The following is a 21,877-nucleotide window of genomic DNA, read 5'->3' as shown; positions in this document are numbered from 1 at the left end:
CAGCTCTCTCGATCATGAGGAGGAACGCTGAGAGAGCGTTAGCACTGCTAGCATAGGATCGAGAAACGTGGGAGTATAGCGTGGGAAGTAGAGTAACCCAAGAGTGTGTTGTGGCCCGACCGAAAGACAGCGGCACCGACGCGACACCGCCCGATCTCCTTACGGTTATTTTGCACGGATCATCGACAACAGCATCCGAGTCAAGTTATGTTGTCGGAATAAAGCTGGATGCGTTGAAAGCGGGGTGGAGACTCAGGAGTGGGCTTCGTGGAGAACCTCTTTTCCGGAAAACCGCGGTCTCGACTGCGATCCCCCTCGGACGCCCCATATTGAGTTGTTTTCGAAAGTTATCGCGGTGCCAAGAACCGCGGTACTCTACGAAGCCTAGTCTGGTATTTTCATACTCCAGAGCTCGCCATGATACCTTATCGTATTATCGTACACGATCATTGTACATCATTTGGACGATCGTGTATATTCAGAAAATCTCATCGTTCAATCCGTAGGTCGCTCTGTTCCTCCATGGATATTGTTTCCGAAAATCCCATACAATCCATGAACGTTTCACACTCTAACGATATTCTCGGGCTTTGAAGGAAGGGACGAGGTACATTGGGCTCCGACGCTCCTTCTAATCACCCATCACATCGACGGATACCCTCGACCAAGGCGGCGACTGCGCATAGAATGATGACGAAGACGACAATCGATAATTCGTCAGAATTGTCAGCGACGAATTCTGGTCAATGGAGCATTCCACGTACGGAGACTGAAGTCGCTCGGTGAGCTTTCTTCCAGATATTAAGTGAGCGATCATCATTTTCTGCCTCGCTCAGAGGCCGGCCCCGATGTGGCGTCCACGATTTCAGCGCGAGGCACTTTCCACACACTTCTTGAGTCCTCCATGAGATTTTTGCATCGCTCACGTCCATCACGTCCATCACGACATCTCACCTCTTGTGAAAGATTCCGAATCCCTAAGGATAGAGCTCCTCCTAGCTATAATTGAGGGTGGCTTCATTTACAGAACGAAGAGAAATGTCGGGTCCTCTCCCAATATCATATGAGGTTTCCTTCCGTTCCGCTTTACCCGTTCTCGCTTGATGCAATGATGCTTGTTCTTGTTTTAGTCTTTATTTATCCTCGAGTCGGAAATCTCATATCGGGTCGATTTCGAATTTTCTTCGCCTTCCCTCGCTATGACCGATGGTCGGGTCTGTCTGTTATATGGGGAGGCAAGCTTTCTCCCCTACACCAGAGGATGGCGCATGTTCTCTGCCCCCCTTGTTCAATTATCAGGCACACGAAATCTGAAAAGTTTCCCAATTCCAGAGACTCGATGCGAAAAGTTCCGTCTTTCTCGGAGGAAGACTGCGATGAGCGAATACTACATCATCCGGAAAACTCTACAAATAGGTTCAGACTGACCATCATCATCTCCAGAGTTCACTCCGAACGCGTCGTTGTCACTTATCACCTCGATCGAGCGTCCCCATGATTACGGTCCGGGAGTGGAAGGATCTCGATATTTCATCGGAATCTGAATCTTCTACTGAGCTCCGTGACTTTCCGTTTTCCGGCCCTGGGAGATTGACTATCCTTTTCATGTATCGTGAAAGGGAGTCGATTCTGTCGAGAGCGATTATTCCACATCGACGATATATCCGAGAAATGAGGAAGGATAGAACTGAACATGCTTTTCATGGAGTCTCTGTGCCGATGTTTTCTCGAACAAGAAGAGTACCGAGCCACCGCTTGAGACCTCAGCCGCTTCCGGTTAGTGCGTCATACGACCACCAGAAGCTCAGATCCTCATCTGGTTTCGTTTAGTGTTTCTTTCCATGTCTCAGTATTGTCTGATCCGCACCGCCACTCCGCTCTGCTTGCGATGTTGAGTCTGCTACGATGGACACAGAGCGGGTCAGGTTAGTTTGTCGCCATGTACCATGCATGATATGACACTTTGCCTTACACACCTCGAACGGCGTCGAAAGTTCGAAAATTTTACGAATTTCCCCGATGGCATATCCTGCCTGCCTACCGTAATTCATTGGGTTGAGAGAAGAATCCTTCCCCCTTTGGAATCCAGATTGCTACCGAATCAGATGACATTTCACCGATCTTCAAGTCCGATACCGAATCAAGTCCTGATAATGGGCCTCATCGCCTCCGGAGTCGCGATGGTCCTTCTGTACGATTGCTTAGTGGAAGCAAACACGTCAAATTATCGCACGGTGCCGTGGTCAGGTGATTGCTGCGAACCGCACCCGGATATAAACCTTCCGTTTGCGAAATCGAGAAGATTTTCCGATTCTAAATCACGCTTCATGCATACTCCAGACGACGGAATCGATGGGAGCGAAATTCTCAATCAGAGTTTGCCTCCCCTCGCGATAGACTCATCCAGACTCTACTTCAATCGGATTCCTAAGGCAGCGAGTACTTCAATGCTCAATATACTCCACGCACTCTCGGCCAAGAACAACTTCACGCACAAGTCTTCCTCGGTTTACAACATGCGAATATTGACTTCGGAGCAGCAAAATGAGCTCGCGGCCAGTGTCGTTGAAAGCGAGGCTCCAGTCACTTTCGATCGTCATGTCCACTTCGTGAACTTTAACTCGTGAGTTTGTGCAGGAGGAGCGCAGAACGAGAAATCCACTCGAGCCTCCGCCAACAGATTGTAGCCGACCGGCTCCGATTCCTTCCCTGGGTCGATCGGGAACACTCCCTTCTCTCATCATTTTAGACTCGGCTTCGATTCACCTATCTTCATCAACATGGTCCGCGATCCCGTTGAACGCATCATCTCTGACTACTACTATCGTCGGTCAGTTGCGAGGAAGCACATTGACAGCTATGCTGTGACTCCCAGCAAATTTTGGCTCGAAAAGGTAGATCTCCAAGTTTTATGAGCGATCCTGCACGGCTTTTTCCCCGCTTGATTGAAACTGATTATTTTTGTTCCTTCCAGTCACTCGAAGAGTGCATTCGGAGATCCGATGACGAGTGTCAGTACATGACGGGATATTTACAAGTTGGTCACATGGTTCCCTACTTCTGCGGGCATCACCAGAAATGCATGTAAGGGCCGAAAGACATAGTACTGGGCGCCGGCGTGGTGGCGGAAATTTCCCACAATCGCCATTCTCCAAATAATATTATGATATGTGGATAGAAACAGCTCTTGATATTTCCATTCTTCGCGATATCCGGATTCCATTGCAGGATTTTCGAAAAAAGACAGGATGAAAGCGAATTTCGGAATTCTAGGGTTGTCAATGACGAATGGGCGCTTGAGCAAGCGAAGAAAAATATCGAGCGGTACTACGACGTCGTGGGACTAGTCGAAATGTTGGCGGAAACGATCGCGGTCCTCGAAAAGCGTTTGCCGCAGTTTTTCTCAGGTGCCAGCGAGATTCTCACCCGAATCGGTGAGGTTTCGAACACGCGCTCCCACGCCATACTTGGAATAATTTGGTGATAAGTGACAATGGATTCCATGCAGATCTGAAAGGATGACTTCTTCAGGTCCTCACAACGTCAACCTGGAGAAGCCCAGCGTCGACGCCGCCGCTCGAAATGAACTCAAGCAGAATCTGACGAACGATATGATCTTGTACAACTTTATCAGGGACCGCTTGTTAAGACAAATCGCAGAGCTCGAGTGAAGGATTCTTCTCCGCGCCCTCCCCGCCTCGCAGAATCGCGATTATCATATTTAAGCTACAGTCGAGACGAATAAAGAACGGAATGTTATCGCTGTTATATGCCCAGCGTCTCGTTAGAATAAGTTTCTCATCGACAGGAAATCGGCGCAGGAGTCATTCTAGCGGGGAGAATTCATACCTTATTCTGATGGTTATCTATAATGAGTTTATATAGACTTTCGGATCATATCACGTATTCCGAATATGTGGGAGTAAAAGAACAGATCATCGATTTGCGGGTAGAGTTTCTTGGAGCTGAGTGTGAGAAAGAAGAGCTTCTGTGTCTTCCCCGTCAGGATTATTCAGAATAGTTATGAGAAGTCATTTAGACTTGGGATATCAGTTCACTGCGTCCGGGCATCTTCACATTCTAAATTTTGTACCAGCTCAATCAAGCCTTTCGTCGTCTTGTGTCCTACGGTGTTGATGCCTTTCATGAACCCTCGTACGTAATCCGTCATAAACAAATCCGTTTGCAGCTCCAAAACCAGCGGATTCGAGAAATATTCTATCGACGGGGCCAATTGAGTTTTCATCAATTCCTCGTGCCTCTCAACTTCTTCTGCGTACGATAGTCGAAGATCGTCAGCCTCCTGCCAATGGATTACGCCTTAAGCATCAATGGAGGCGGGCTGCGATCGGCAAACAAAATCACAATGGCTCCAAAGCGAATATAGTAATTTATCGTGAGTCTTGAGAAACCTTTAGGTAATCATGGATTTGATGAGCGTTCTCGAACCGTTCATCGTCGGAGAGTGTTCTAGGCTGTTTGACATAATTGCCGTCGTGGAAAAATGAGTTTCGTATGCGGCGTATGCTTCGGCAGAGTCTCTGGAATTCGGCTCTCTGCCATGGATCTAAGTTGTCTTCCATCGAAGCTCTCCCTCGTTGAGCTAGACTCCGACGATCTTGCTTCGTTTTTGTGAGACAGCTACTTGATGCAACAGCTGTCCCCTCTTCACCGAGTAATTCGATTTCGATGAGCTCAGCAATAATTAGAAAAATATAGATACACGATCTGAATCGCGCGTTGCCTGTTCGGTTCCAATGATTCCGATCCTCCTCGGTTGTGCTCTATGTGGAAGATTTTCATGCGAAGATCGCGGCTTCCCTCCCGACGATGGTTCAGGCGCCCGTAGAAGGGTCAAGACTTCGGTTCCTTCCACCACTCGCTCAGAGCGGCTCCGTTGTGGCGGTTTGCGCACTTCAGCGGGAGCAGTCGGGCCGAAGGTGTCCATAGCGCGCTCAGAATCAACGGGTGCGGTTCAAGTTCAAGTGAAAAGTTCTCGTAAAAAAAACCTGGTGCTTCCCGTGAACTCAGAGTCTCCTTGGAATTTCCTCGAGAGCAGCCGAGGTTTCTAGATTACTTCGGAGATTCTTCAAGCTGGACTGAGGGGAAATCTTTCGTGAAGGGTGAGTTCTTGATCCGGCTAAGTTTTCGGAGCAGAAGACAAAATCTTCGATGCGACCGTAGCTTCGCTCCGAGTGCGCGCGCTTTCCTTCGAAGTTCTCCAGCGTTCTCCGACAGCTCCTCCGATTTGACTAGTGAGTGCGACGTGAAGTCCCACGAAACTGAACGTGGGCGGACAAGACCGTGGAGCAGATCGTTTTTTTTTGCAATCACCGTATTACGGCTTTTCGCGATGGAGCTTGGATCCCTCCCTGGCATTCGTTTTTCTATACGACGCTTTGAAAATGTTCTCGAAAAACAGGGCGGATATCACCCTCCTGCGGTTTTCTAGCTCATGGAAAGCTCACGAGGCGAACGCGATTTCTCACAACTTCGTCTGCAGGCATCTATGCCTTCTCACGCTTTGACGTAAGTGATTCCTTGGCAGGACCCCCCCGTGCCCCGAGTCATGATATCCTCAATATCAAGAACTTCGGCGATTATTTGTGTTTGTCCGCTCAGATTGTCTCCTTCATATGATAATGATGATTAAAGAGCGATTTCAGGCATAGTTCAGTCATCGGATGCATTCCCTTCTAAAGCCCCCAAGGCGCGACCAGCCGCGGGTTGATGAATCGCTCTTTGCGTTTTTCAAACTCATCTCCGAATCGGATATCAAGTTAAATTAATGCTCGGCCCTGTCGGGTCATTCGCGATACCCAGCCTTAAGTGCGCGGCGAGTCACTCGACCACCCGAAGCAGCTCAGCCAGGTGGAGTGAATCTTTGAAGAGCCGCGCAACACTTTAGTGAACATGGTCGCGAAAATTGGTCGCAAGCGGAACTGGCTATAAAATTCTCTTTTTTACTGAAGATCCCATCCCCGCTCCAAGTTTCATAAAGCCCCAGACCCACATGGCGAGCCGACAGAACCATGGATTCTGAGCGCCGTAGTGGTACTGAAAACGTATCGAATGACTCCGATCGACGTTTGTATGAAGGGTGATTACGGATGTCCCTCATTGGAGATCTCCTTGAATAATCTTTCCATTCCAATAATCCATACTCGCCGTACAGATGCTCGCTCTGACGCTTCCGATTTGCTGCGATGCTCGGGATGCCTCACCGTGCCCCCTTTTCCTAGAGCTACGCTCATCGCTCCTATTTTCATCCACTTAATCATTTTCCCTGTCGTCGCGATTGCGACATGTGCTTGAATATATCGAATTTATTCTCGTCTCCAGCTGATCAACGTATTCGCAAAACGTGGAAATCGAGATGACGGGGATCGTTCGGATCCGACGCCAATCTACGAGACGTACCGGGCCTTCATGGGGCCCACGGCGGATTTCTCGGGGTCGCTGGCGGAAACAGTTCTCCGTGCTGCACTTTGATACTGAGAAAATCCAGGCCTGCCTCGAGATCAATTGTCTGGAGAGTCTGACGGATCTGACCTTTCGACACTGCTCAAGGGCATATCAATGTTCTCGGAACCTCGATGTCCGGGGCGACCTGCGATCCCCGCCTTTCACGTCAAAGAGGCTTTCAATAGCTTCGTGTTTTGTACTCCGCCGAGGTTTGAGAGCTGATTCGCGAGTTTCCCGTACCGTTCCCGTCCGGTCGATGGAGGCGCTCCAGAACGGAAGGCAAAACGCGAAGCTCTACGATGCGGAACGAATCGACGCTCGGCGATGCCTCCAGCTTGGTAATATCGCAGATTCTCCGCTTAGATACTGGGAATCAATAGTTCTGGGCAACCAGGGCGGCTCCTCAACGAAGAAGCGACCGGAAGAAAGGTACTTGGCGTCGATTTTCGAGTCCCGAGCAATGCTCCGGGAGTCGCTTCGAGAGCTCTGAGCTGATTTCCGAAAATTCTCCGAGTACCTGGTGGTAGACTTCTCCGGCGACCACTTATCTAATGCTCGACTTCACGACTGGCAATCCATGAAAATCATCTTGTGAGGTCGAGCAATCTTAGATCGTGACACCGGCTCGACGAAGAGAAGTTTCATTGTGTCCCGAAATGATTCAATTCGAAAACCGCAGAAACGAAACACAAAGCCACGGCAACAAGATGACCAGCAAAGTGAAGAAAACGGCTCTATCGGATGCTGAAAATTTGGAAAACGCTCGAAAGTAAACGCTCATAGAATGGGATTTGTTCAACTCTTCCAGGGACCGTAGCAAAGTCTCCTCGACTATGTCGATGACAATATAACGGAAGGAAGAGAAAAACTCTGACTATGAGGATCCTGTTGTTTGTCCTGCTAAGTCTTATCGGGCTTACAGTCAGCCAAAAATTTGGTCTCCATGCGCTTCATAAATTCGGGAAGAAGCATCTCAAGTCGAAAATCCACAGAGTAAGTTCGCTCCTCGCGCTGAAAGAAATTGTTCCTAGGTATCCATTTAATTTCAGAGTGCTATCGCCGGCGATTCGTCCACAAATGTATCCAAGGCGAGAAGTTCCATTATCATTGGATCATTTCCTTCAGGCAGGTCTTCTGGCTGCTCTAAGACTCGTTCCCAAACTGATTTTACTCCCTTACGATGTCAGTCCCATCAAGCAGCTGGTAATTGTCCCTCAATCGAACGAGTTCCATTCACCGACTGTGCGGATTTCTCGAATGTAAGATACGCTGCCTGCAGCGGAAGATTGAAATAAGCCTTTGTTAAGGGGCACCATTCTCAGGTCTGAGTAGATTCTCGGATCCCTTATTTCTTTCCTCATGCGCAGGATGACCGGATTGGATGTCAAGCGACTCGCGAGGGAATGGCCCGATAGTGTTACCCCGGGAGGCCCGGGTCCCGAGTGGTGGTGACGGATTCTCTGCCTCATTTGTCTCAGAGGCGGAGGGGGAACATATTACGCCAGAAGCCGATGCCCGCCTAGGAGTTCTGCGCTCGTGCCAAAACGTAGACTGACGACCGATAAGCAGGATATCAAATATATTCGAATATTATGTGACATAATATTGATCCCGTCTAGGGAAAATCGGTGCTTGCTCTGCGATGTTAGTTCAATTGTCATCAAAGTGTCGATACGGCGCGAAACTGATTTCGGAGTGAGATGAGAGCCTTCCCCGCTAGAATAAAATCCCCGTCGTTTACAGACCTCAATTCCAAAACTCTTCTTCGTATCGACTCCCACATTCAAAAATCAGTTGCCCCAAGAGGAGGTCTGCGCCGGATATTCTACTGATGTTCGAGCATCACAGTTGACCAGTTCCTTCGCCACGCACGGGGGAGCAGAGCGGCGCTCCCAGTTTCCAGCCGATCTAAGGAAACATTTTCGTTCGCGTCAATTCCCGTTTTCACGCCTCTTTCAGCCGACAGCCGATCATGTCGATTCGCAATGCCTCAATCAACCCTTTGAGAGATTCGTGAGAATTCCCGAAAGCGAGGGGGTCGATCGCGCAGTAGCGATGTGGATGATCGGACTCTGATCGGACATTGCGTTCCAGTAGAGGAAGTCGAGAATCCATTCAACTAATATTTTCTTCTCTTTTTCGCGAGGATTTTCAGCGATTGGCTCGCATTCTCACCACCGGCTTCCAAGCACCGATGAGTTCCCGAAGTTCCTGGTTCCGAAGATCTTCGTGACCGAATTTGATCCGTTAGTATGATCCGATCACCAAGGGAGACTTGCTCCGTTCGCAAATGGACGTTTTGGACTCGACGAGCTCTCTCCATGTGGGACAAGTCGAGCGTGGCACAGGATTATGATTGAATTATACAGGAACGTCTCAATTGAGTCTTTGAATGATGTACGAATTCGGCTCCGCATTCAGATCAAAACATGACGCGGAACGGGAAGAAGTGAGCAAGGTGCTTCAGAGAGATGACGCGTGCCCGAAATTCTAATGACGTGACGTTCTCTGGTCTGTGAGTAGCCGATTCCGAAAGCAGAACTCTTGCGGAGATTCGCAAGAAAGGAGCGATTGAGGATTTTTTCTCGGAGCGTTCGGAGGTTTCGTCCCCTGAGCTTTCGAGAAGGTCTCCGATCGCCTGATGCATTCGCGGATTCCGCCTTCAAGCTCGATTCTCGTTCCATGAGCTGGTATAGCGGCGAATCCTCGATGGGTCGCTCCGAAGTTCATTCAAGTATTTTCCGCATAGGGCAATTTCTGCCATGCAGCCGCGACTTTATCCGTGCGTCCTTCGAGACCATCTGGATACTCAGACATCAGGAAGATCGCGAAATCATCTCAGCCCACGCACGAATGTAGCGACCACCCTCACGCATGGCATTAAAAATAAAAAGCCCCACTCAGTGAAACCTTTTTTTATTTATTATTCACACAAAATCTTGCCGGTGAAGGAATTCCTTGACATAACCATCAGTATCACAGTTTTTCGAGCACGTGTAAACGGCCACAGTTCCCCAGTCAAGGAGATCGCTCTTCAGCAGGTTCAGAACTTGAGGCATGATCTGAGGAGAGATGGTCTTGCTTCATTCAGGTGCAATCATCGTGATCGCCACAGGTCGGTACTATGCAGAAAATACCGATGCAAGCTACAAGCAGTCGAGATTATGACATCGAGAGCATTGCCAGAACCCGACATGCCCTCACGCTTGTCTCCCCGAATCTCAGGGGGCTAATGAATGGGTGGCACTCACCTGAAACTCATACTCTCGAGGACTTCCGCACTTCCCGCAGGCGGGAATACTCTCTGGCACGGCCTCAGCCGACACCCACAGGGGTTCTCCGCCTTTGCAGTACCGCAGTATTTGCTCTGGATAGGGGCTGATGATTTTCTTGAAGCGTTTGAAGGCTTTGTCATCAAGGCTCCTTGACATGTCTTCGATTTCCTGATGAGAAGAGATGAGATTTCGCTAGTTTCGTTCTGAAGACAAACCGGCAAGGGCGGGCGAATATTCGGGCAAAGGGACCCCCAAGCGCGAGGTCCAAATGAGAGCTTCGTTCAACGACATTGAAGGTTTCTGAAGTTTGCGCGCTCAACGACTTGAATGCTCTAACCTTGAGATCTTTATCGCTGCATGAGGCCATTTCCCTCATCGTGGCGATGCTTTCTTTGTCCATCCCTTTCAGATAATTGACCAGATCTTGCTGAGTGTCCTCTTTGGTCTCGCTTCTTTCGTCCGACTCCTCGGTTTCGGTCTCGATTTCGTACTCGGGGAAAACACCTACATTCGGAGGATATCGAGGTCCGACGTTACACTAGATTTGAATTCCGACTGAAGCTTCATGTCAATCATTCAGCCGGTTTCCGATCAGACGACACAGTCACGGTATCCCCCCTACTCCCCTACTGAACATCCGTTCCCAGAACGAGCCTCTCTCTGAGACAGAAAGTATCCTACGAGGGGAATTGATATTTCTACGACGCCCCTCGGGGACAAGCCCTGCTGTGCGGGGTCGCTGAGCGACATCATTTCTTCGGTGCCCCTTGCAAACAAAACACATTGCGATACTACTCCAATCCATTAAACAATAATCATGAACCCGGATCGATTCTTCGGCTGATCCGCCGATTGTAACCACTCGAGAGGATCGTAGAAACCTCGAGCTTCTGCCCTCCCTCGCAGCTCGCAGTCCCGGTCGTTCGAAGTCTAAGAAACCTCTCTGGAGTTAGAATCCCTCTCCACGAAGCGTCCTCCGCAGGAGGCATATGAAAACGAATTCTCTGGCGTTCATTAGGAGAAATACAGTGCCTACGAAATGGGCGATCGCGGTCTCACCGTTGTGAACGAAGTCCTTCGATGGCTTCTCTTTCTTTTTGCCATTCTTCTCGTGATCGATGGCGCCCTTCGATTTCTGCTGAAGAACTTCGACTCCTTCTTTTTGGATCCGCGGCCTGGTTGTCCCCCAATCGAGGCTCAACTTTGACAAGTCTCCGGAAGCGAAGGCGGCGTCACTCGTCACTCCGGGCTGCGCCGTCGAAATTTCTCGAGCTGCTTCTCCACCCGCCGACGTTCCAAGCTCGGACTCAAGTGAACCGTCACCGCTACCGTTCTCACCGGTAAGATTTCGATCTTTTTTTCCTGCGCACACAGACCTATGAGCTTTCTTCCAATCGATGACTTGATGCTGCTTCGAGCAATAGCTGCGATTTTTGCACAGCGAGCATTTCGAAGACGCTGGACACGCACAAACACAGCACAGCTGATTGAAGTCTTCGGCTGACGGGGTTTCGGAACCTTTCTCCACTTCCGATGCTGGAGTGTCGGGATAGAACTCGTTCTTCAAGCCTAGCTGAGACCGGAATACCACAATCGAATCCGCTTTCTTTTTGTCTACGCAGGGCGGGCAGCCGAAAGCGAACAGCGTGCGGTGAAAGCACGTGGGGTGGTTATCCACAGGCGCATAAACCTGCATGATGAAGCTCATAGTGTCGCCGCACGAGCATTTGAGGCTCGGCAAGGACTTCAAGGCCAACCATGCTGGCTTGCCGCCTAACTTTGAAGGGAAGAACTTTGATCGAAGTCGCCAAGATTCGGTTTTTTCGGCGAAACCGAGCTCTACGCGCTTCGATTTCTCCTCCATGCTGTTTTGTTTTGATCATCAACGAGAAGCGCCTCGAGCAGACGACGTGCCGGGTGGGTGGATGGAAAAACAAAGCCGATGAGGCATGGAAGGCAGGGAAAACGATGCATCAAATCGCCCGTCAGTGTCGTATTCTACGTTAGTCATGCGGTAACTCGGGTTTTCGTCGGCGAGTAATCGACGCCGATCGGATGGGATCATTTTGAAGCGGCGTATTTTTTTCTGCCCCGAAGCGGGCTACCGGAACTTGTCGAGAGCAAGATGTGCTCCTGGAAATTGGGTTCGCCTATCCCATCTCATCGCCATGCTCAAAAATAGACTCCCGATTTCCTCTAAAATTCTCGGAACTCGGCCTCTCGGACGCTCAAAAAGGCACTCCAGGGATCAGAGAAGTGAAACAGGCATATTGCATCAAGGGGAGCCGGAGAAGGCAGGCGCGGACATTTATGGCTTAATGCCTGAACTCCCGAGCTCTAGTTATCAGAATTCTCCTCCTCAATATTTACTGACGAATCGCGAAGACGATCCGATAGAGTCTCCGCTCAGCGTGGTGAGAGCACAGGCTTTCTGTAACAGACTAAGGAGTTTCGCTCTTGCAGTCAGAGAAAAGCTGTTGGCCCTGTCGAGGACAAACCAGCGCGACCGTCAACCGAGTCGGTCACCCGAAACGAGCACGCTCAACTTAAAGCCATCCGAACTCGAAGCTGTCGAGATCGACTTCCTGAGGAGAATCCAGAGGAAATATTTCACCCACGTAATCACCAAAACAGGCTTGAACGTCCCCAAGTCGGACTCTTTACATCAGTTCGGGCCCGCTGTCGTCCAAGAAGGTTTGGTAAGGTTAAGGTCTCGCCTGGAGAAATCGAAGGAGCTTCCTCACGATGAGAAAGTCCCGATAATTCTGGAGGCTGGGCAAAGCTGTTTATATGATCAATCCATACGCTCGAATGCTGGCAGTGGGACGGCGTCGAACCCAACCTACGGGAGATTAGGGGGAGATTCCTGAGACAACAAGGTTTAAGTCCTTTCCAGAGCGATGACCCTGTTGAGATTAATCATTTTAGAATAGCTCCGCTCATTCTTTAAGCTGCGCTCGGAGAGGGTCAACCCACCGAAAAATAAGACGACGCTTTCTCTAATAAAATCACTCTGGTGTGCTCTCGTCTCAACCTCCGGCTTACCCTCTGAGTCCGAGCGTGTCCCGCTGATCTACCGAACCTAGCCTTCGATCCTTCTAGGGACAACATATTTGGTGTACGCTCGATAGATATCAATATTCGGAGTTCGACTCTCTGCTCGGCATAGTTATTCAAGTTAAACGCCGGATCGGGAAGACATGAACTGGATAATTTCATTGCTTCACAGAACTATTATGTTTTTTTTTGTCAGCACGGGCGGTCATCCTGATTTGGTGGTTGATTGTGAATAGAGAGAATTACCGCGTCGCGACGCGTCGCTGCGGCTCAAGGGCGCTGAGCTCGTAATTTATCATATATGCGCGTTTCGCTCGCTGTCGTTGCATTTTGCATGGCTTTTCATGTCAGTGTCCCGTCATTTTTCCGTTCCTCCTTATAAAAAAATCAGGATATCCTTAGAGCATCAAGCCTTGAGAGAATTCGGTCTAAATATCATAGGACTTCCATCCACATCCCTAGAGGATGGAGGCTCTCGAGAATTCGGTCCAAATATCATAGAACCTCCATCTACGTCCTCAGAGCATGGAGGCACTCGGGAATCTAGTCCAAATATCATAACACTTCCATCCACATCCTCAGAGAATAGAGGCTCACGAGAATCCAGTCCAAATATCATAGGAATTCCATTTTCCTCAGAGCATGAAGTCTCGAAAGAATCCTGTCCAGATATCATAGGACTTCCATCCACATCATCAGAGGATGGAGGCTCACGAAAACGATTCCGCGGATGAGAACCCTACCCCGCGCGGAGTATTCAGCTGTGTATGAGAAGCGCTTCGGTTCCTCTCGCCTCTGCTCTCTCGAGCTCCTCCCCCCTCGTATCAAGCATCGATTGTCACGGAGGATTGTGCTGAATGACAAAGCAGAGAACTTCTCAAGGCGGTGTTGTTGTTCCCCCTAAACAACGACTCTATTTGTCGGTGAAGAGCATCGAGTTGTCCGGCATCGATTCGCCCGGCATCGAGTTGTCATGTACCGATAAATTTGAATTCCGCGCCAAGTAAACCCAGTGGTGGGCGAACCGGCAGTCAGCCATATTGCTTCGCGGTAGAATGTTATAATTGGAAAACCTATCTGTTCCGGCGCAATCCATCGTGCAAAAATCGTTGAAACTTCCTGTCTTCGTTCGATAGTGAAATATGCGGGTGACGAACGTCCAGTGGATACATCCTGTATGATACCGCGGAACGCCTCAGCCAGTAATGGTAATCGCTCTCTTCACCTGCTCACGCTCACGTGGAGTGCGCGAACAGAGAGAGTATCGGACCTCTCCATTTGACAGCTATTCCAATCTCGGGATTTTGGAATTTCTTCCAGCGCATGGTGAATGCCTTTTGGGTGGTCGATTCAACATTCCGAAGAGCCCTCTTTTGCACGACCGGCTCGATGGCCAAGAGCAAATTCGATTACGTACGGAACTTCGAACACATAGATTCGGTGCTACCGAACACATATATCGTGGTCAGATTGGATGGCAAGGGCTTCCACAAATTCACGCAGACTCACAACTTCAAGAAACCCAACGATTCACGAGTGAGTTGTGCCTTGAGAACATGACTTCTCAAATCCGCAGGGGGGTCGAAGACGGATTCTGACGAGAGCCGGATCGGCGTTGTACCGGAGAAATGAAAGGCGAGCTCAGGACATAATCTTTTGCCCTTTGCAGGGATTGAACCTCATGTCTCGTTGTGCTGAAAGCGTCATGGATGAGTTTAGCGAAATCGCCATCGCGTACGGTCAAAGCGACGAGTATTCTTTCGTGTTCCGCAAGAGCGCAGAGGTCTACAAGCGTAGAGCTTCGAAACTCATGACGAACATCGCCTCTTTATTCGCTTCATCGTACGTATTTTATTTCTCGGAGTTTTTCCCCGAGAAGAATATGACTTACCCGCCAGCGTTCGACGCCCGCGTCGTGTTGTATCCCTCTGACGAGAACCTCAGGCAAGTACCTCAAGCGTCCCTGCATCCCGGATTAGAACCACTGATGAGATATTTTGTCCGAAAACGGTGTTCCTGGCTAGAGAGTAAATTCGGTCTTAATTTGTTCTCTCGTTCCCAGAGACTACCTATCTTGGCGGCAAGCAGACTGTCACATCAACAATCTATACAATACAGCTTTCTGGGCTTTGGTTCAGGAGGGTGGACTTACCCCGACACAAGCTGAGAAACGCCTCCGAGGTACCGTCAGTTCCGAGAAAAACGAGATTCTCTTCAAAGAATTCCAGCGTAACTACAACAATGAGGACGCTCTCTTCAGAAAGGGTCAGAGGATTCACCAAATCGAGATGATCTGTGATGTCGGAGCCATCAATCATCCAGGGATTTATTCACAGGAACATGCATCATTCGCGTCCCGAAAGAAATCAACGAGGTGGAAGGGACGACCGTCAGTCCTCTTATGAGGAAACTCAAGCCGACGTCAACCGAATTGAGGAAACTTAACTGTGACATGATTCAAAAAGATTTCTGGGATCGATATCCATTCATCCTGCAATAAGTCCTTAAGTCCTTAAAGAATAAAAATGCAGTGTCTTCAGCGTCCTATTATGAAGAACCATCGATTCAACCAGTCGACCTGAATCCACTCGGGAGAGCATCGGGGTCCTTAGAGATAAAATCATTCGTGCGCATCAAAGCGCCGCTTCCCCGTGCACGACTAAACCCGGGTAGCACCGCATCAGAGCTTGTGCGGTCACCTCGCACGTATGTATGTATGTATGTATGTATGTATGTATGTATGTATGTATGTATGTATGTATGTATGTATGTATGTATGTATGTATGTATGTATGTATGTATGTATGTATGTATGTATGTATGTATGTATGTATGTATGTATGTATGTATGTATGTATGTATGCATGTATGCATGTATGTATGTATGTATGTATGTATGTATGATGTATGTATTTATGTATGTACATATGTATGTATGATGTATGTATGATGTATGTATGATGTACATATGTTGATGGATGGGTGGATGGATGGATGGACCATTCGTCCCTGAGTGGCATTCTCTCATACAAACTCAGCTCGATACTCGCAACGCTCAGATAGCCCGAGAATCAGGCGTGAAAATCAGAATCAGCTGCCACAAGAACTTTTTGAGGCCAAGCTAGTCATTTCCGAAATTCTCGCCAAACACATTTGCCGTCTTCTATTCTCCTATATTTGGTTTTCGCGAGACACACGATGAGCCCCTGAACTCGCGATCGACGTGACCGAGATTAAAAAACGGAAGCCATCCGAAGAGGATGGATCAGCGTGTAATGTTGATGCCATATTTTTTCCTCCATCTCCGAGTCAACGTTATCAAAGAGCCTCTATCTGTCCAAAGGGTTGGTGTGCTCATTCCCTCGAGTCGCGTCACGCCTGAAAAAAAACCATTCGACCTCACGCGACGGACAGCGAAGGTAAGCTACTGTATTAGAATGGGCGGTTATAGTCACTTTGCATCATCGTCATAATTTACCTCTAAATTAGCAGAAATCCTCATGAAGGGACCCATCATTCTGACAGGTGTTGGGCACTGCACGTTTCGGTCTGTTTGACTACGGAACGCACCGCCGACAGCTAAACCGCGAAGAGAAACGGAAAGGTTTCGCAAACGCTCGTTCCATGACGCCCGTACGAGATCGTGTATACTCGGTGCGTCTATAAAGCCTCCTGCTCGGCCGGTTGGATGCTCCGTGCTTGACGGGCTCCACTGCGCCGGGGTGCTGAATCACGTTCCGGGAGACGCAGACGTGAGCACCCCTCTCCACGACCGAGCATGTTCGAAAATCTCGTCACCGAATATGTTTTTTTGGCACGAGCTCCCCTGTACGCATTTAAACGCTCTTCCTTACATCAACACGTCGACAACGTTGTGATCCGTCTCTCTTGCTCCGGGTCGTTTATTTCAAATAGCAACGAGTATCTCGTCTGGGAGTGTGGCTTATTGGGTATCCTATAACTGCCGCGTTCACGGCGCCTCTAAAAATCATACCAGGTCTGTGTCTCGTACCGAGATGCTACTCTTCGGACCCCCGAACCGGATCTCCTCTATGGACGTTCCGCTTCCCTCTATTTCTGTCGAGATCAGCCGAGAGCTGAGGGTTGTACGGTGTCTTGAACCGCAATAAGCTCGGACGAGCAACCGCATCGTCCTCACAGACCTGTCGCGTCAGCGGAACGTTCCCCATTAATCAACGACGGCAAAATAATGCGGCCGACGCGGTCATGTTGCTGATAACGAGCTTACGCGAAGTTGCACAAACCACGACTCCAGCTCATTTAAGGTCTGAATAAAAAACAAACACGCGGAAAGAACAACGGAGATACGCGCGACGATGCAAAGGAGCACGTTTTGTGGTGCTCTCAACATCAAGTGAGCATCTGGAATCGTTCTGCTAGAATGAAACAACTAAATAGAGGAGGTACTCCACTGTATAGAATATACGAAGTTTTTCTCCTCTTTTGATGATCGAAGTTTCGGAGTTTTTCTCCCTAGATGATGTTTGAATAAAGACCCTTTGAATAAAGACCCCGGCCGTGGATGATTGAGTTGATCCTCCGGCCGGAGGACATATTCATGGGGTTTTCATGTCGGTATTTAATCCCCGAATGATCCAGAAAGGGAAGTTCATCCAATCTCGCTTGATTTCTTCACGGGCGTCAAGCGACATTCATCATGCGAGAGAGAAAAGTAGAGCGACGCGCGCCATGCCGTCCATTAAGAGCGGCCCATAATGTGTGAGCTGCGACCCGCATTCGAGATCGACTCGATGGAAGCAGATCGGCTCTTTCCTAAAGGTTGTTGAGCTGCGGGTCGTCCGAGTGTCGATTCGGATTCCGACGACTATGAAGAGACCAGCATCGAACGAAGATATCTCCGAGAGGAGCGACCGGAAGCTGGGAAGCGATCCGACGTTCGGGTGCTTCCCTGTCCCAGTCCGGAAGCGATGTATCCTCGAGTGCAATGAATAATGATTCGGGGCAACAAGTCGAAGCGTGAATTCTCGCTGTGAGTTCCGATTCGCCGCCCTTCAAGGGTTCGGAGTTTGAATGAGCTCGGTAGAGAGCACAGCACGACTCCAGAGAATTCCTGTGTATAAGTTAAGATCTTAGTCAATCATCATCAGTTTTCAGCAAGCGCTTTCTTCTCTGCACCTCGGGTTACTTAAGATATTTTACGTAACGCCGTTGTGCTTCCCCTTTCTGGCATTGAGTCGGTGATAAAAGAAACGTCTGGAGAAGGTCTCGGTCAACGAGATGAGATCGTCGTTCTCCCAAGGATGAACGGATTCGAAAGCAACGCTCAGCCCAGCGATACGAGTGTTTGGAGCTTGACTGGACACATGAGCGAGGGAAAGCGTTGGGCTCTGGCTAGGTGGGACGTCAAACAATAACACGTATTGGGACCTGAGAGAGATTCTTCTCACAATTGTCAGTCGGGGCAATGAATGAGATAGCGTCAAAGGGATTAGTGGGTTCGCTTATATGGAAGATTCAATTCGGACTTCATGTGCGCGAATGACTCGAGCTGAAGCGGTCCCACTGAGCTCCAAGTTTTTTGATCAGCTCACGAAATGAAAATTACGCAACGCGATCCTCGACACCCCGCATGTTCGAGAGCACTAGAGCCGCCATGGAGCTCCAAGGTGTCGACCCTGACGCCCGAGTATAAAAGACAAGCACCTAGCAAGACTGACAACGCACTTTCGACTCGTCATTCGAGGTGAGTACTTGACGTCTGTCATCAGACCTCCGCCACCGGAGAGTGAACGGCAGGAACTCCGAATGAGTCGAACCTCGACCTTCCCCGCATGATTTCTTCAATGACCGTTGAGCCTAGTTCCTGCTCGGACGGTTTGCTTTCCGAACGCATTAACATTACATTGACATCATTGATGGATTCGATTGTTTCGTGACCCGGCGAAGATTCTGTGAAACCGACATAATGTCGCCCGTGTGAAACTGGTATTTATTTTCCTTCGATCAATTTCGCCATCATTTGGCTTTCTAATTGGACTCGGATTCTGCGGACTGCAGCCCAATATCCGAGCCACGGGGAATCGGTGGAGGAAGCAGTTGAGAAATTCCTGGAATCATGCGAAGCAGGTCTGCGGTCCCAGAAGTCTTCGATGCCTCTCCCTATGCCCAATGTGTGCTTTTGAGGAAGCGCGGTTATCTCTCCCACGCGACATTGACGTGTACGGAAGTTCTCTGCGTCATTGTCACCCCGAGAACAACATTCTTTATCCGCGCGATTCGCGTCGTGGCGTTCGTCCCGGTTTTTAGCGAAGAAACTTGTTCCAAAGAGCACCTGATCATGGTTCTGATTGAGCCTGATCCGAAAACGAAACAGATCGAATAGACGGAAGCACCCCACGGATCGGTGCTCGTACTGTGGATTGATGTCTGAATACAAATTTCAGGACAACTACTCGGAAAGTTTCAACCCCCCGCTGGATTCAGTTGAACGCTGATTTATCATTGACTCCATCCGAAGTAAGTATGGGAGGCTACGGGATGAGCCTTCTAGGACATGAGAAAATCAACAATTTAGTTCACCCTGGTCTCGCAGATGGCTACATTTTTGTATCTGCCGGGAATCGCCCTCTCCGTTCTGTGCCTCTTGGGAATCCACTTGTCGCCCACTGAAGCCCTCCCCACGTTTAAAGTTTGTAACGTGGATGATTTCTACGCCGCTATGGAACAAGCTTGTGCTTACCCTCCGATCGCCACCTCGAGAAGTGATCGTGAGTTCTTTCGATACCCACGGCGAGAATCGATCCTGCATCTGAGCTCCGGCCCTGGGAGAGCTTACTCACCAAAAGTTACGATTCTGTTCCTATTGCAGGAGTAGCACTGACGTTGGATCAATTTGCAGAGAAGTGCTGCGCAAGGAAGTGTTCAATAAGAATGTTCCTCCATCTTTGTGAATATCCCGATAAGAGGTCCATCTTGGTTAGACCAAGGAACTCATGAAGCGTTTTCCATATTCAAACTGTTATACGCCCACCACGGTTCTATTGAATCGAGTCATGACACCACATATTGAATGTTCTCCTATTTAAAGCATGGTTCACGTATCTTGACAGAAACGAAATAGCTTCTGTATATGCGCAAATAAAACCATCGACCGGAAACTCGAATGATCGTCGCCTCCTCGCCCTGATATAGGTCCTACTCGGCACTTCAATCAAGCTCCGGCTTGAATCGCCAACGGCACCCGGAACGCCGGAAGGAAATCTCCCCAATAGTCAAGATTCGTCACGCTGAGCTCAGATTTATCGACAGTGGAGGCAGGACCAAATCTGACAGCGTTGAGGGTATTGAGCATCATGGGCTGCTAGGTCCTGGAAAGAAGAATACTCTCGGAGCGGAGCCCGGATTACCCGGAGAAAAAACCGAAATCGGTCGGCACGTGGAAATGAATACCCGAATGGGTAGAATCTCCGATGGAGGGGAATTGCATCACGGATCGACGGGATAGCGAGGAACGTCCTATTTTTGTAGCAGAATGCCATCTATGCTGGTGTTGTTCCCGTCCGCATGGCTCTGAAAGCTACGTTCGGGACGCGAGGACGTGATGGTTCGCTCGGAGACGGCGAGCGACTTGAAGGAGGAAAAGCGCCTGTCGGGCCGCGGACCGATCTGCTTGGGACACGGGCTACATACTCAGGAGACGATAGTGCCCGATTCCGTAAGCGCGATCGCGGGGATTCATCCCAATCGGACGGGAAAAAATGAAATCTGACCAGTGTCTTACTTCGGTCGATCCCAGCGAGTCCAAACCAAGTGCCCACTGACCATCGCAAGAGCACGAACAAACCGCGGTCCCCGAAAAATGCTGATGGAGATTTGAATATGGGCTGAGCGAGGGCGTCGCGGAGGTCGAGGTGGTCCTGGAATGTGCCGTAAATTAACGCATTCTCGTGCAGCAAATGTTTCCCTCAGGCTCGGCAGATTTCAGTCACACGGAGCTCAAGAAGGAAAGGTTGCCCCTGACTGAGTGTTCCGAGACGAGAATCATCTCGACGATTAATAAATACGGTCCCTTCATGACCCAGACACCGACAAGTGACCCACCGCAGAACTGCGGGTCGCTCGACGACAACAAAAGCCCAGTCGCCACGAAGCTTCATAGGCCGACGGGCTTCCCCATTCCTACTGTATGTACCTTCTTTGAGGAATAATATCGACCGATCTAATGGTGCAGAAAAGCGGAAAGAGCGAGTGATTAATAAGATGTCGGATGACGGGTGGAATCTATGAATAAAAAGGGCCTCGATCATCCGTCCGTTCGTCCATGCATCTGATCGACCACCGGTTTTCCGGCTTGCTGCCAGCCGTTGCTGTAGACTCTATATCCGAGGAAGATATTCGTCCGTCCGTCCGTCCGTCCGTTCATTAATTCGATTATTCATCCATTCATGTATTCATTCGATCCGGCGTGTCGCCCTCGTGATGATCTCCGTCACCAGAACATCATTCATCCCGTTTTTGCTGTAGAACCTCTGACTGGTTTCCTGATTTTCATTGCGTCCGAGCATCACTCGCTTCGAGCATAAACGCCCGATAGCCGAATACTCCGCCTAGTCTCCAAGCTCCCAGATCGTCCCGGGCCTCGAGCTCGCTCAGAGCACACCAACCCGAATCGCATCGCAGACGTCATATTTCTTCGGCTTCCCGGGGAACATTTTCCGATGTTCCGAGTCGACTGAACGAATTCCGTGAACCGTGGAAGTGCTTATGGGCCACAAAAACGCTGTGCGACAATGATTCGTTTGCTCGGGAGCAAAATCTCCGCCTACGGTCCGACTGCTGCCTCGGTAATCGCTCTCCACACGGCAGTGCATTATTCTATGCACTGCCGAAATGTTCTGCATTAGGGAGTTTTTTTGTTGTGCAGTATCTCGCCGAATCTCTCCTTCTCTTTCGGGCTGCGATGAGAGAACCTCTGCCTGAGCTCTCCATCTCCGCTCACGATCCACCGAGATATAAGTACCGCACGATTTGCGAGATGGATCTCACTCGGAGAAACTGGGAAGAGTTCCTCTCATTGAAAGTCCTGGTATCGGAAGGTA

At 49.5% G+C, this 21,877-nt stretch overlaps 4 protein-coding genes and 1 long non-coding RNA gene across 5 annotated transcripts; 4 read left to right on the top strand and 1 right to left on the bottom strand.

Moving 5' to 3' along the window:
- The first annotated feature begins 2,153 nt into the window (after positions 1–2,153).
- pip (heparan sulfate 2-O-sulfotransferase pipe) lies at positions 2,154–3,767 on the top strand. Its single transcript, XM_018641814.1, has 6 exons — positions 2,154–2,247; positions 2,341–2,623; positions 2,750–2,894; positions 2,975–3,084; positions 3,274–3,434; positions 3,532–3,767. Exons 1-6 carry the CDS (start codon positions 2,154–2,156, stop codon positions 3,669–3,671), a joined length of 933 nt encoding a protein of 310 aa, XP_018497330.1. The 3' UTR covers positions 3,672–3,767.
- A 3,574-nt stretch (positions 3,768–7,341) lies between these two features.
- Positions 7,342–8,075, top strand: LOC108865125 (uncharacterized). Its single transcript, XM_018641812.1, has 3 exons — positions 7,342–7,458; positions 7,591–7,724; positions 7,833–8,075. Exons 1-3 carry the CDS (start codon positions 7,342–7,344, stop codon positions 7,915–7,917), a joined length of 336 nt encoding a protein of 111 aa, XP_018497328.1. The 3' UTR covers positions 7,918–8,075.
- Positions 8,076–9,369: 1,294 nt separating this feature from the next.
- LOC100901898 (programmed cell death protein 2) lies at positions 9,370–11,604 on the bottom strand. Its single transcript, XM_003738774.1, has 4 exons — positions 10,800–11,604; positions 10,078–10,244; positions 9,717–9,908; positions 9,370–9,527 (listed from the first exon to the last, which is right to left on the bottom strand). The coding sequence occupies exons 1-4, from the start codon at positions 11,602–11,604 to the stop codon at positions 9,393–9,395; spliced, it is 1,299 nt and encodes a 432-aa protein (XP_003738822.1). The 3' UTR covers positions 9,370–9,392.
- Positions 11,605–13,857: 2,253 nt separating this feature from the next.
- On the top strand, positions 13,858–15,344 carry THG (tRNA-histidine guanylyltransferase). The gene is made up of 5 exons (XM_003738741.2): positions 13,858–14,005; positions 14,118–14,333; positions 14,467–14,741; positions 14,860–15,062; positions 15,134–15,344. The coding sequence occupies exons 1-5, from the start codon at positions 14,003–14,005 to the stop codon at positions 15,295–15,297; spliced, it is 861 nt and encodes a 286-aa protein (XP_003738789.1). The 5' UTR covers positions 13,858–14,002; the 3' UTR covers positions 15,298–15,344.
- Positions 15,345–19,114: 3,770 nt separating this feature from the next.
- LOC100908714 (uncharacterized) lies at positions 19,115–19,938 on the top strand. Its single transcript, XR_001951249.2, has 3 exons — positions 19,115–19,295; positions 19,372–19,546; positions 19,648–19,938. It is a non-coding gene; the product is annotated as an uncharacterized LOC100908714 (long non-coding RNA).
- The last annotated feature ends 1,939 nt before the right edge of the window (positions 19,939–21,877 follow it).

The sequence above is a fragment of the Galendromus occidentalis genome, unplaced genomic scaffold (genome assembly GCF_000255335.2).
Source record: "Galendromus occidentalis unplaced genomic scaffold, Mocc_1.1 scf7180000076319, whole genome shotgun sequence".
In the NCBI taxonomy this organism is placed as follows: domain Eukaryota; kingdom Metazoa; phylum Arthropoda; class Arachnida; order Mesostigmata; family Phytoseiidae; genus Galendromus; species Galendromus occidentalis.
The sequence above is the reverse complement of the archived record's forward strand: the minus strand, read 5'-3'. Positions and strand labels throughout refer to the sequence as shown.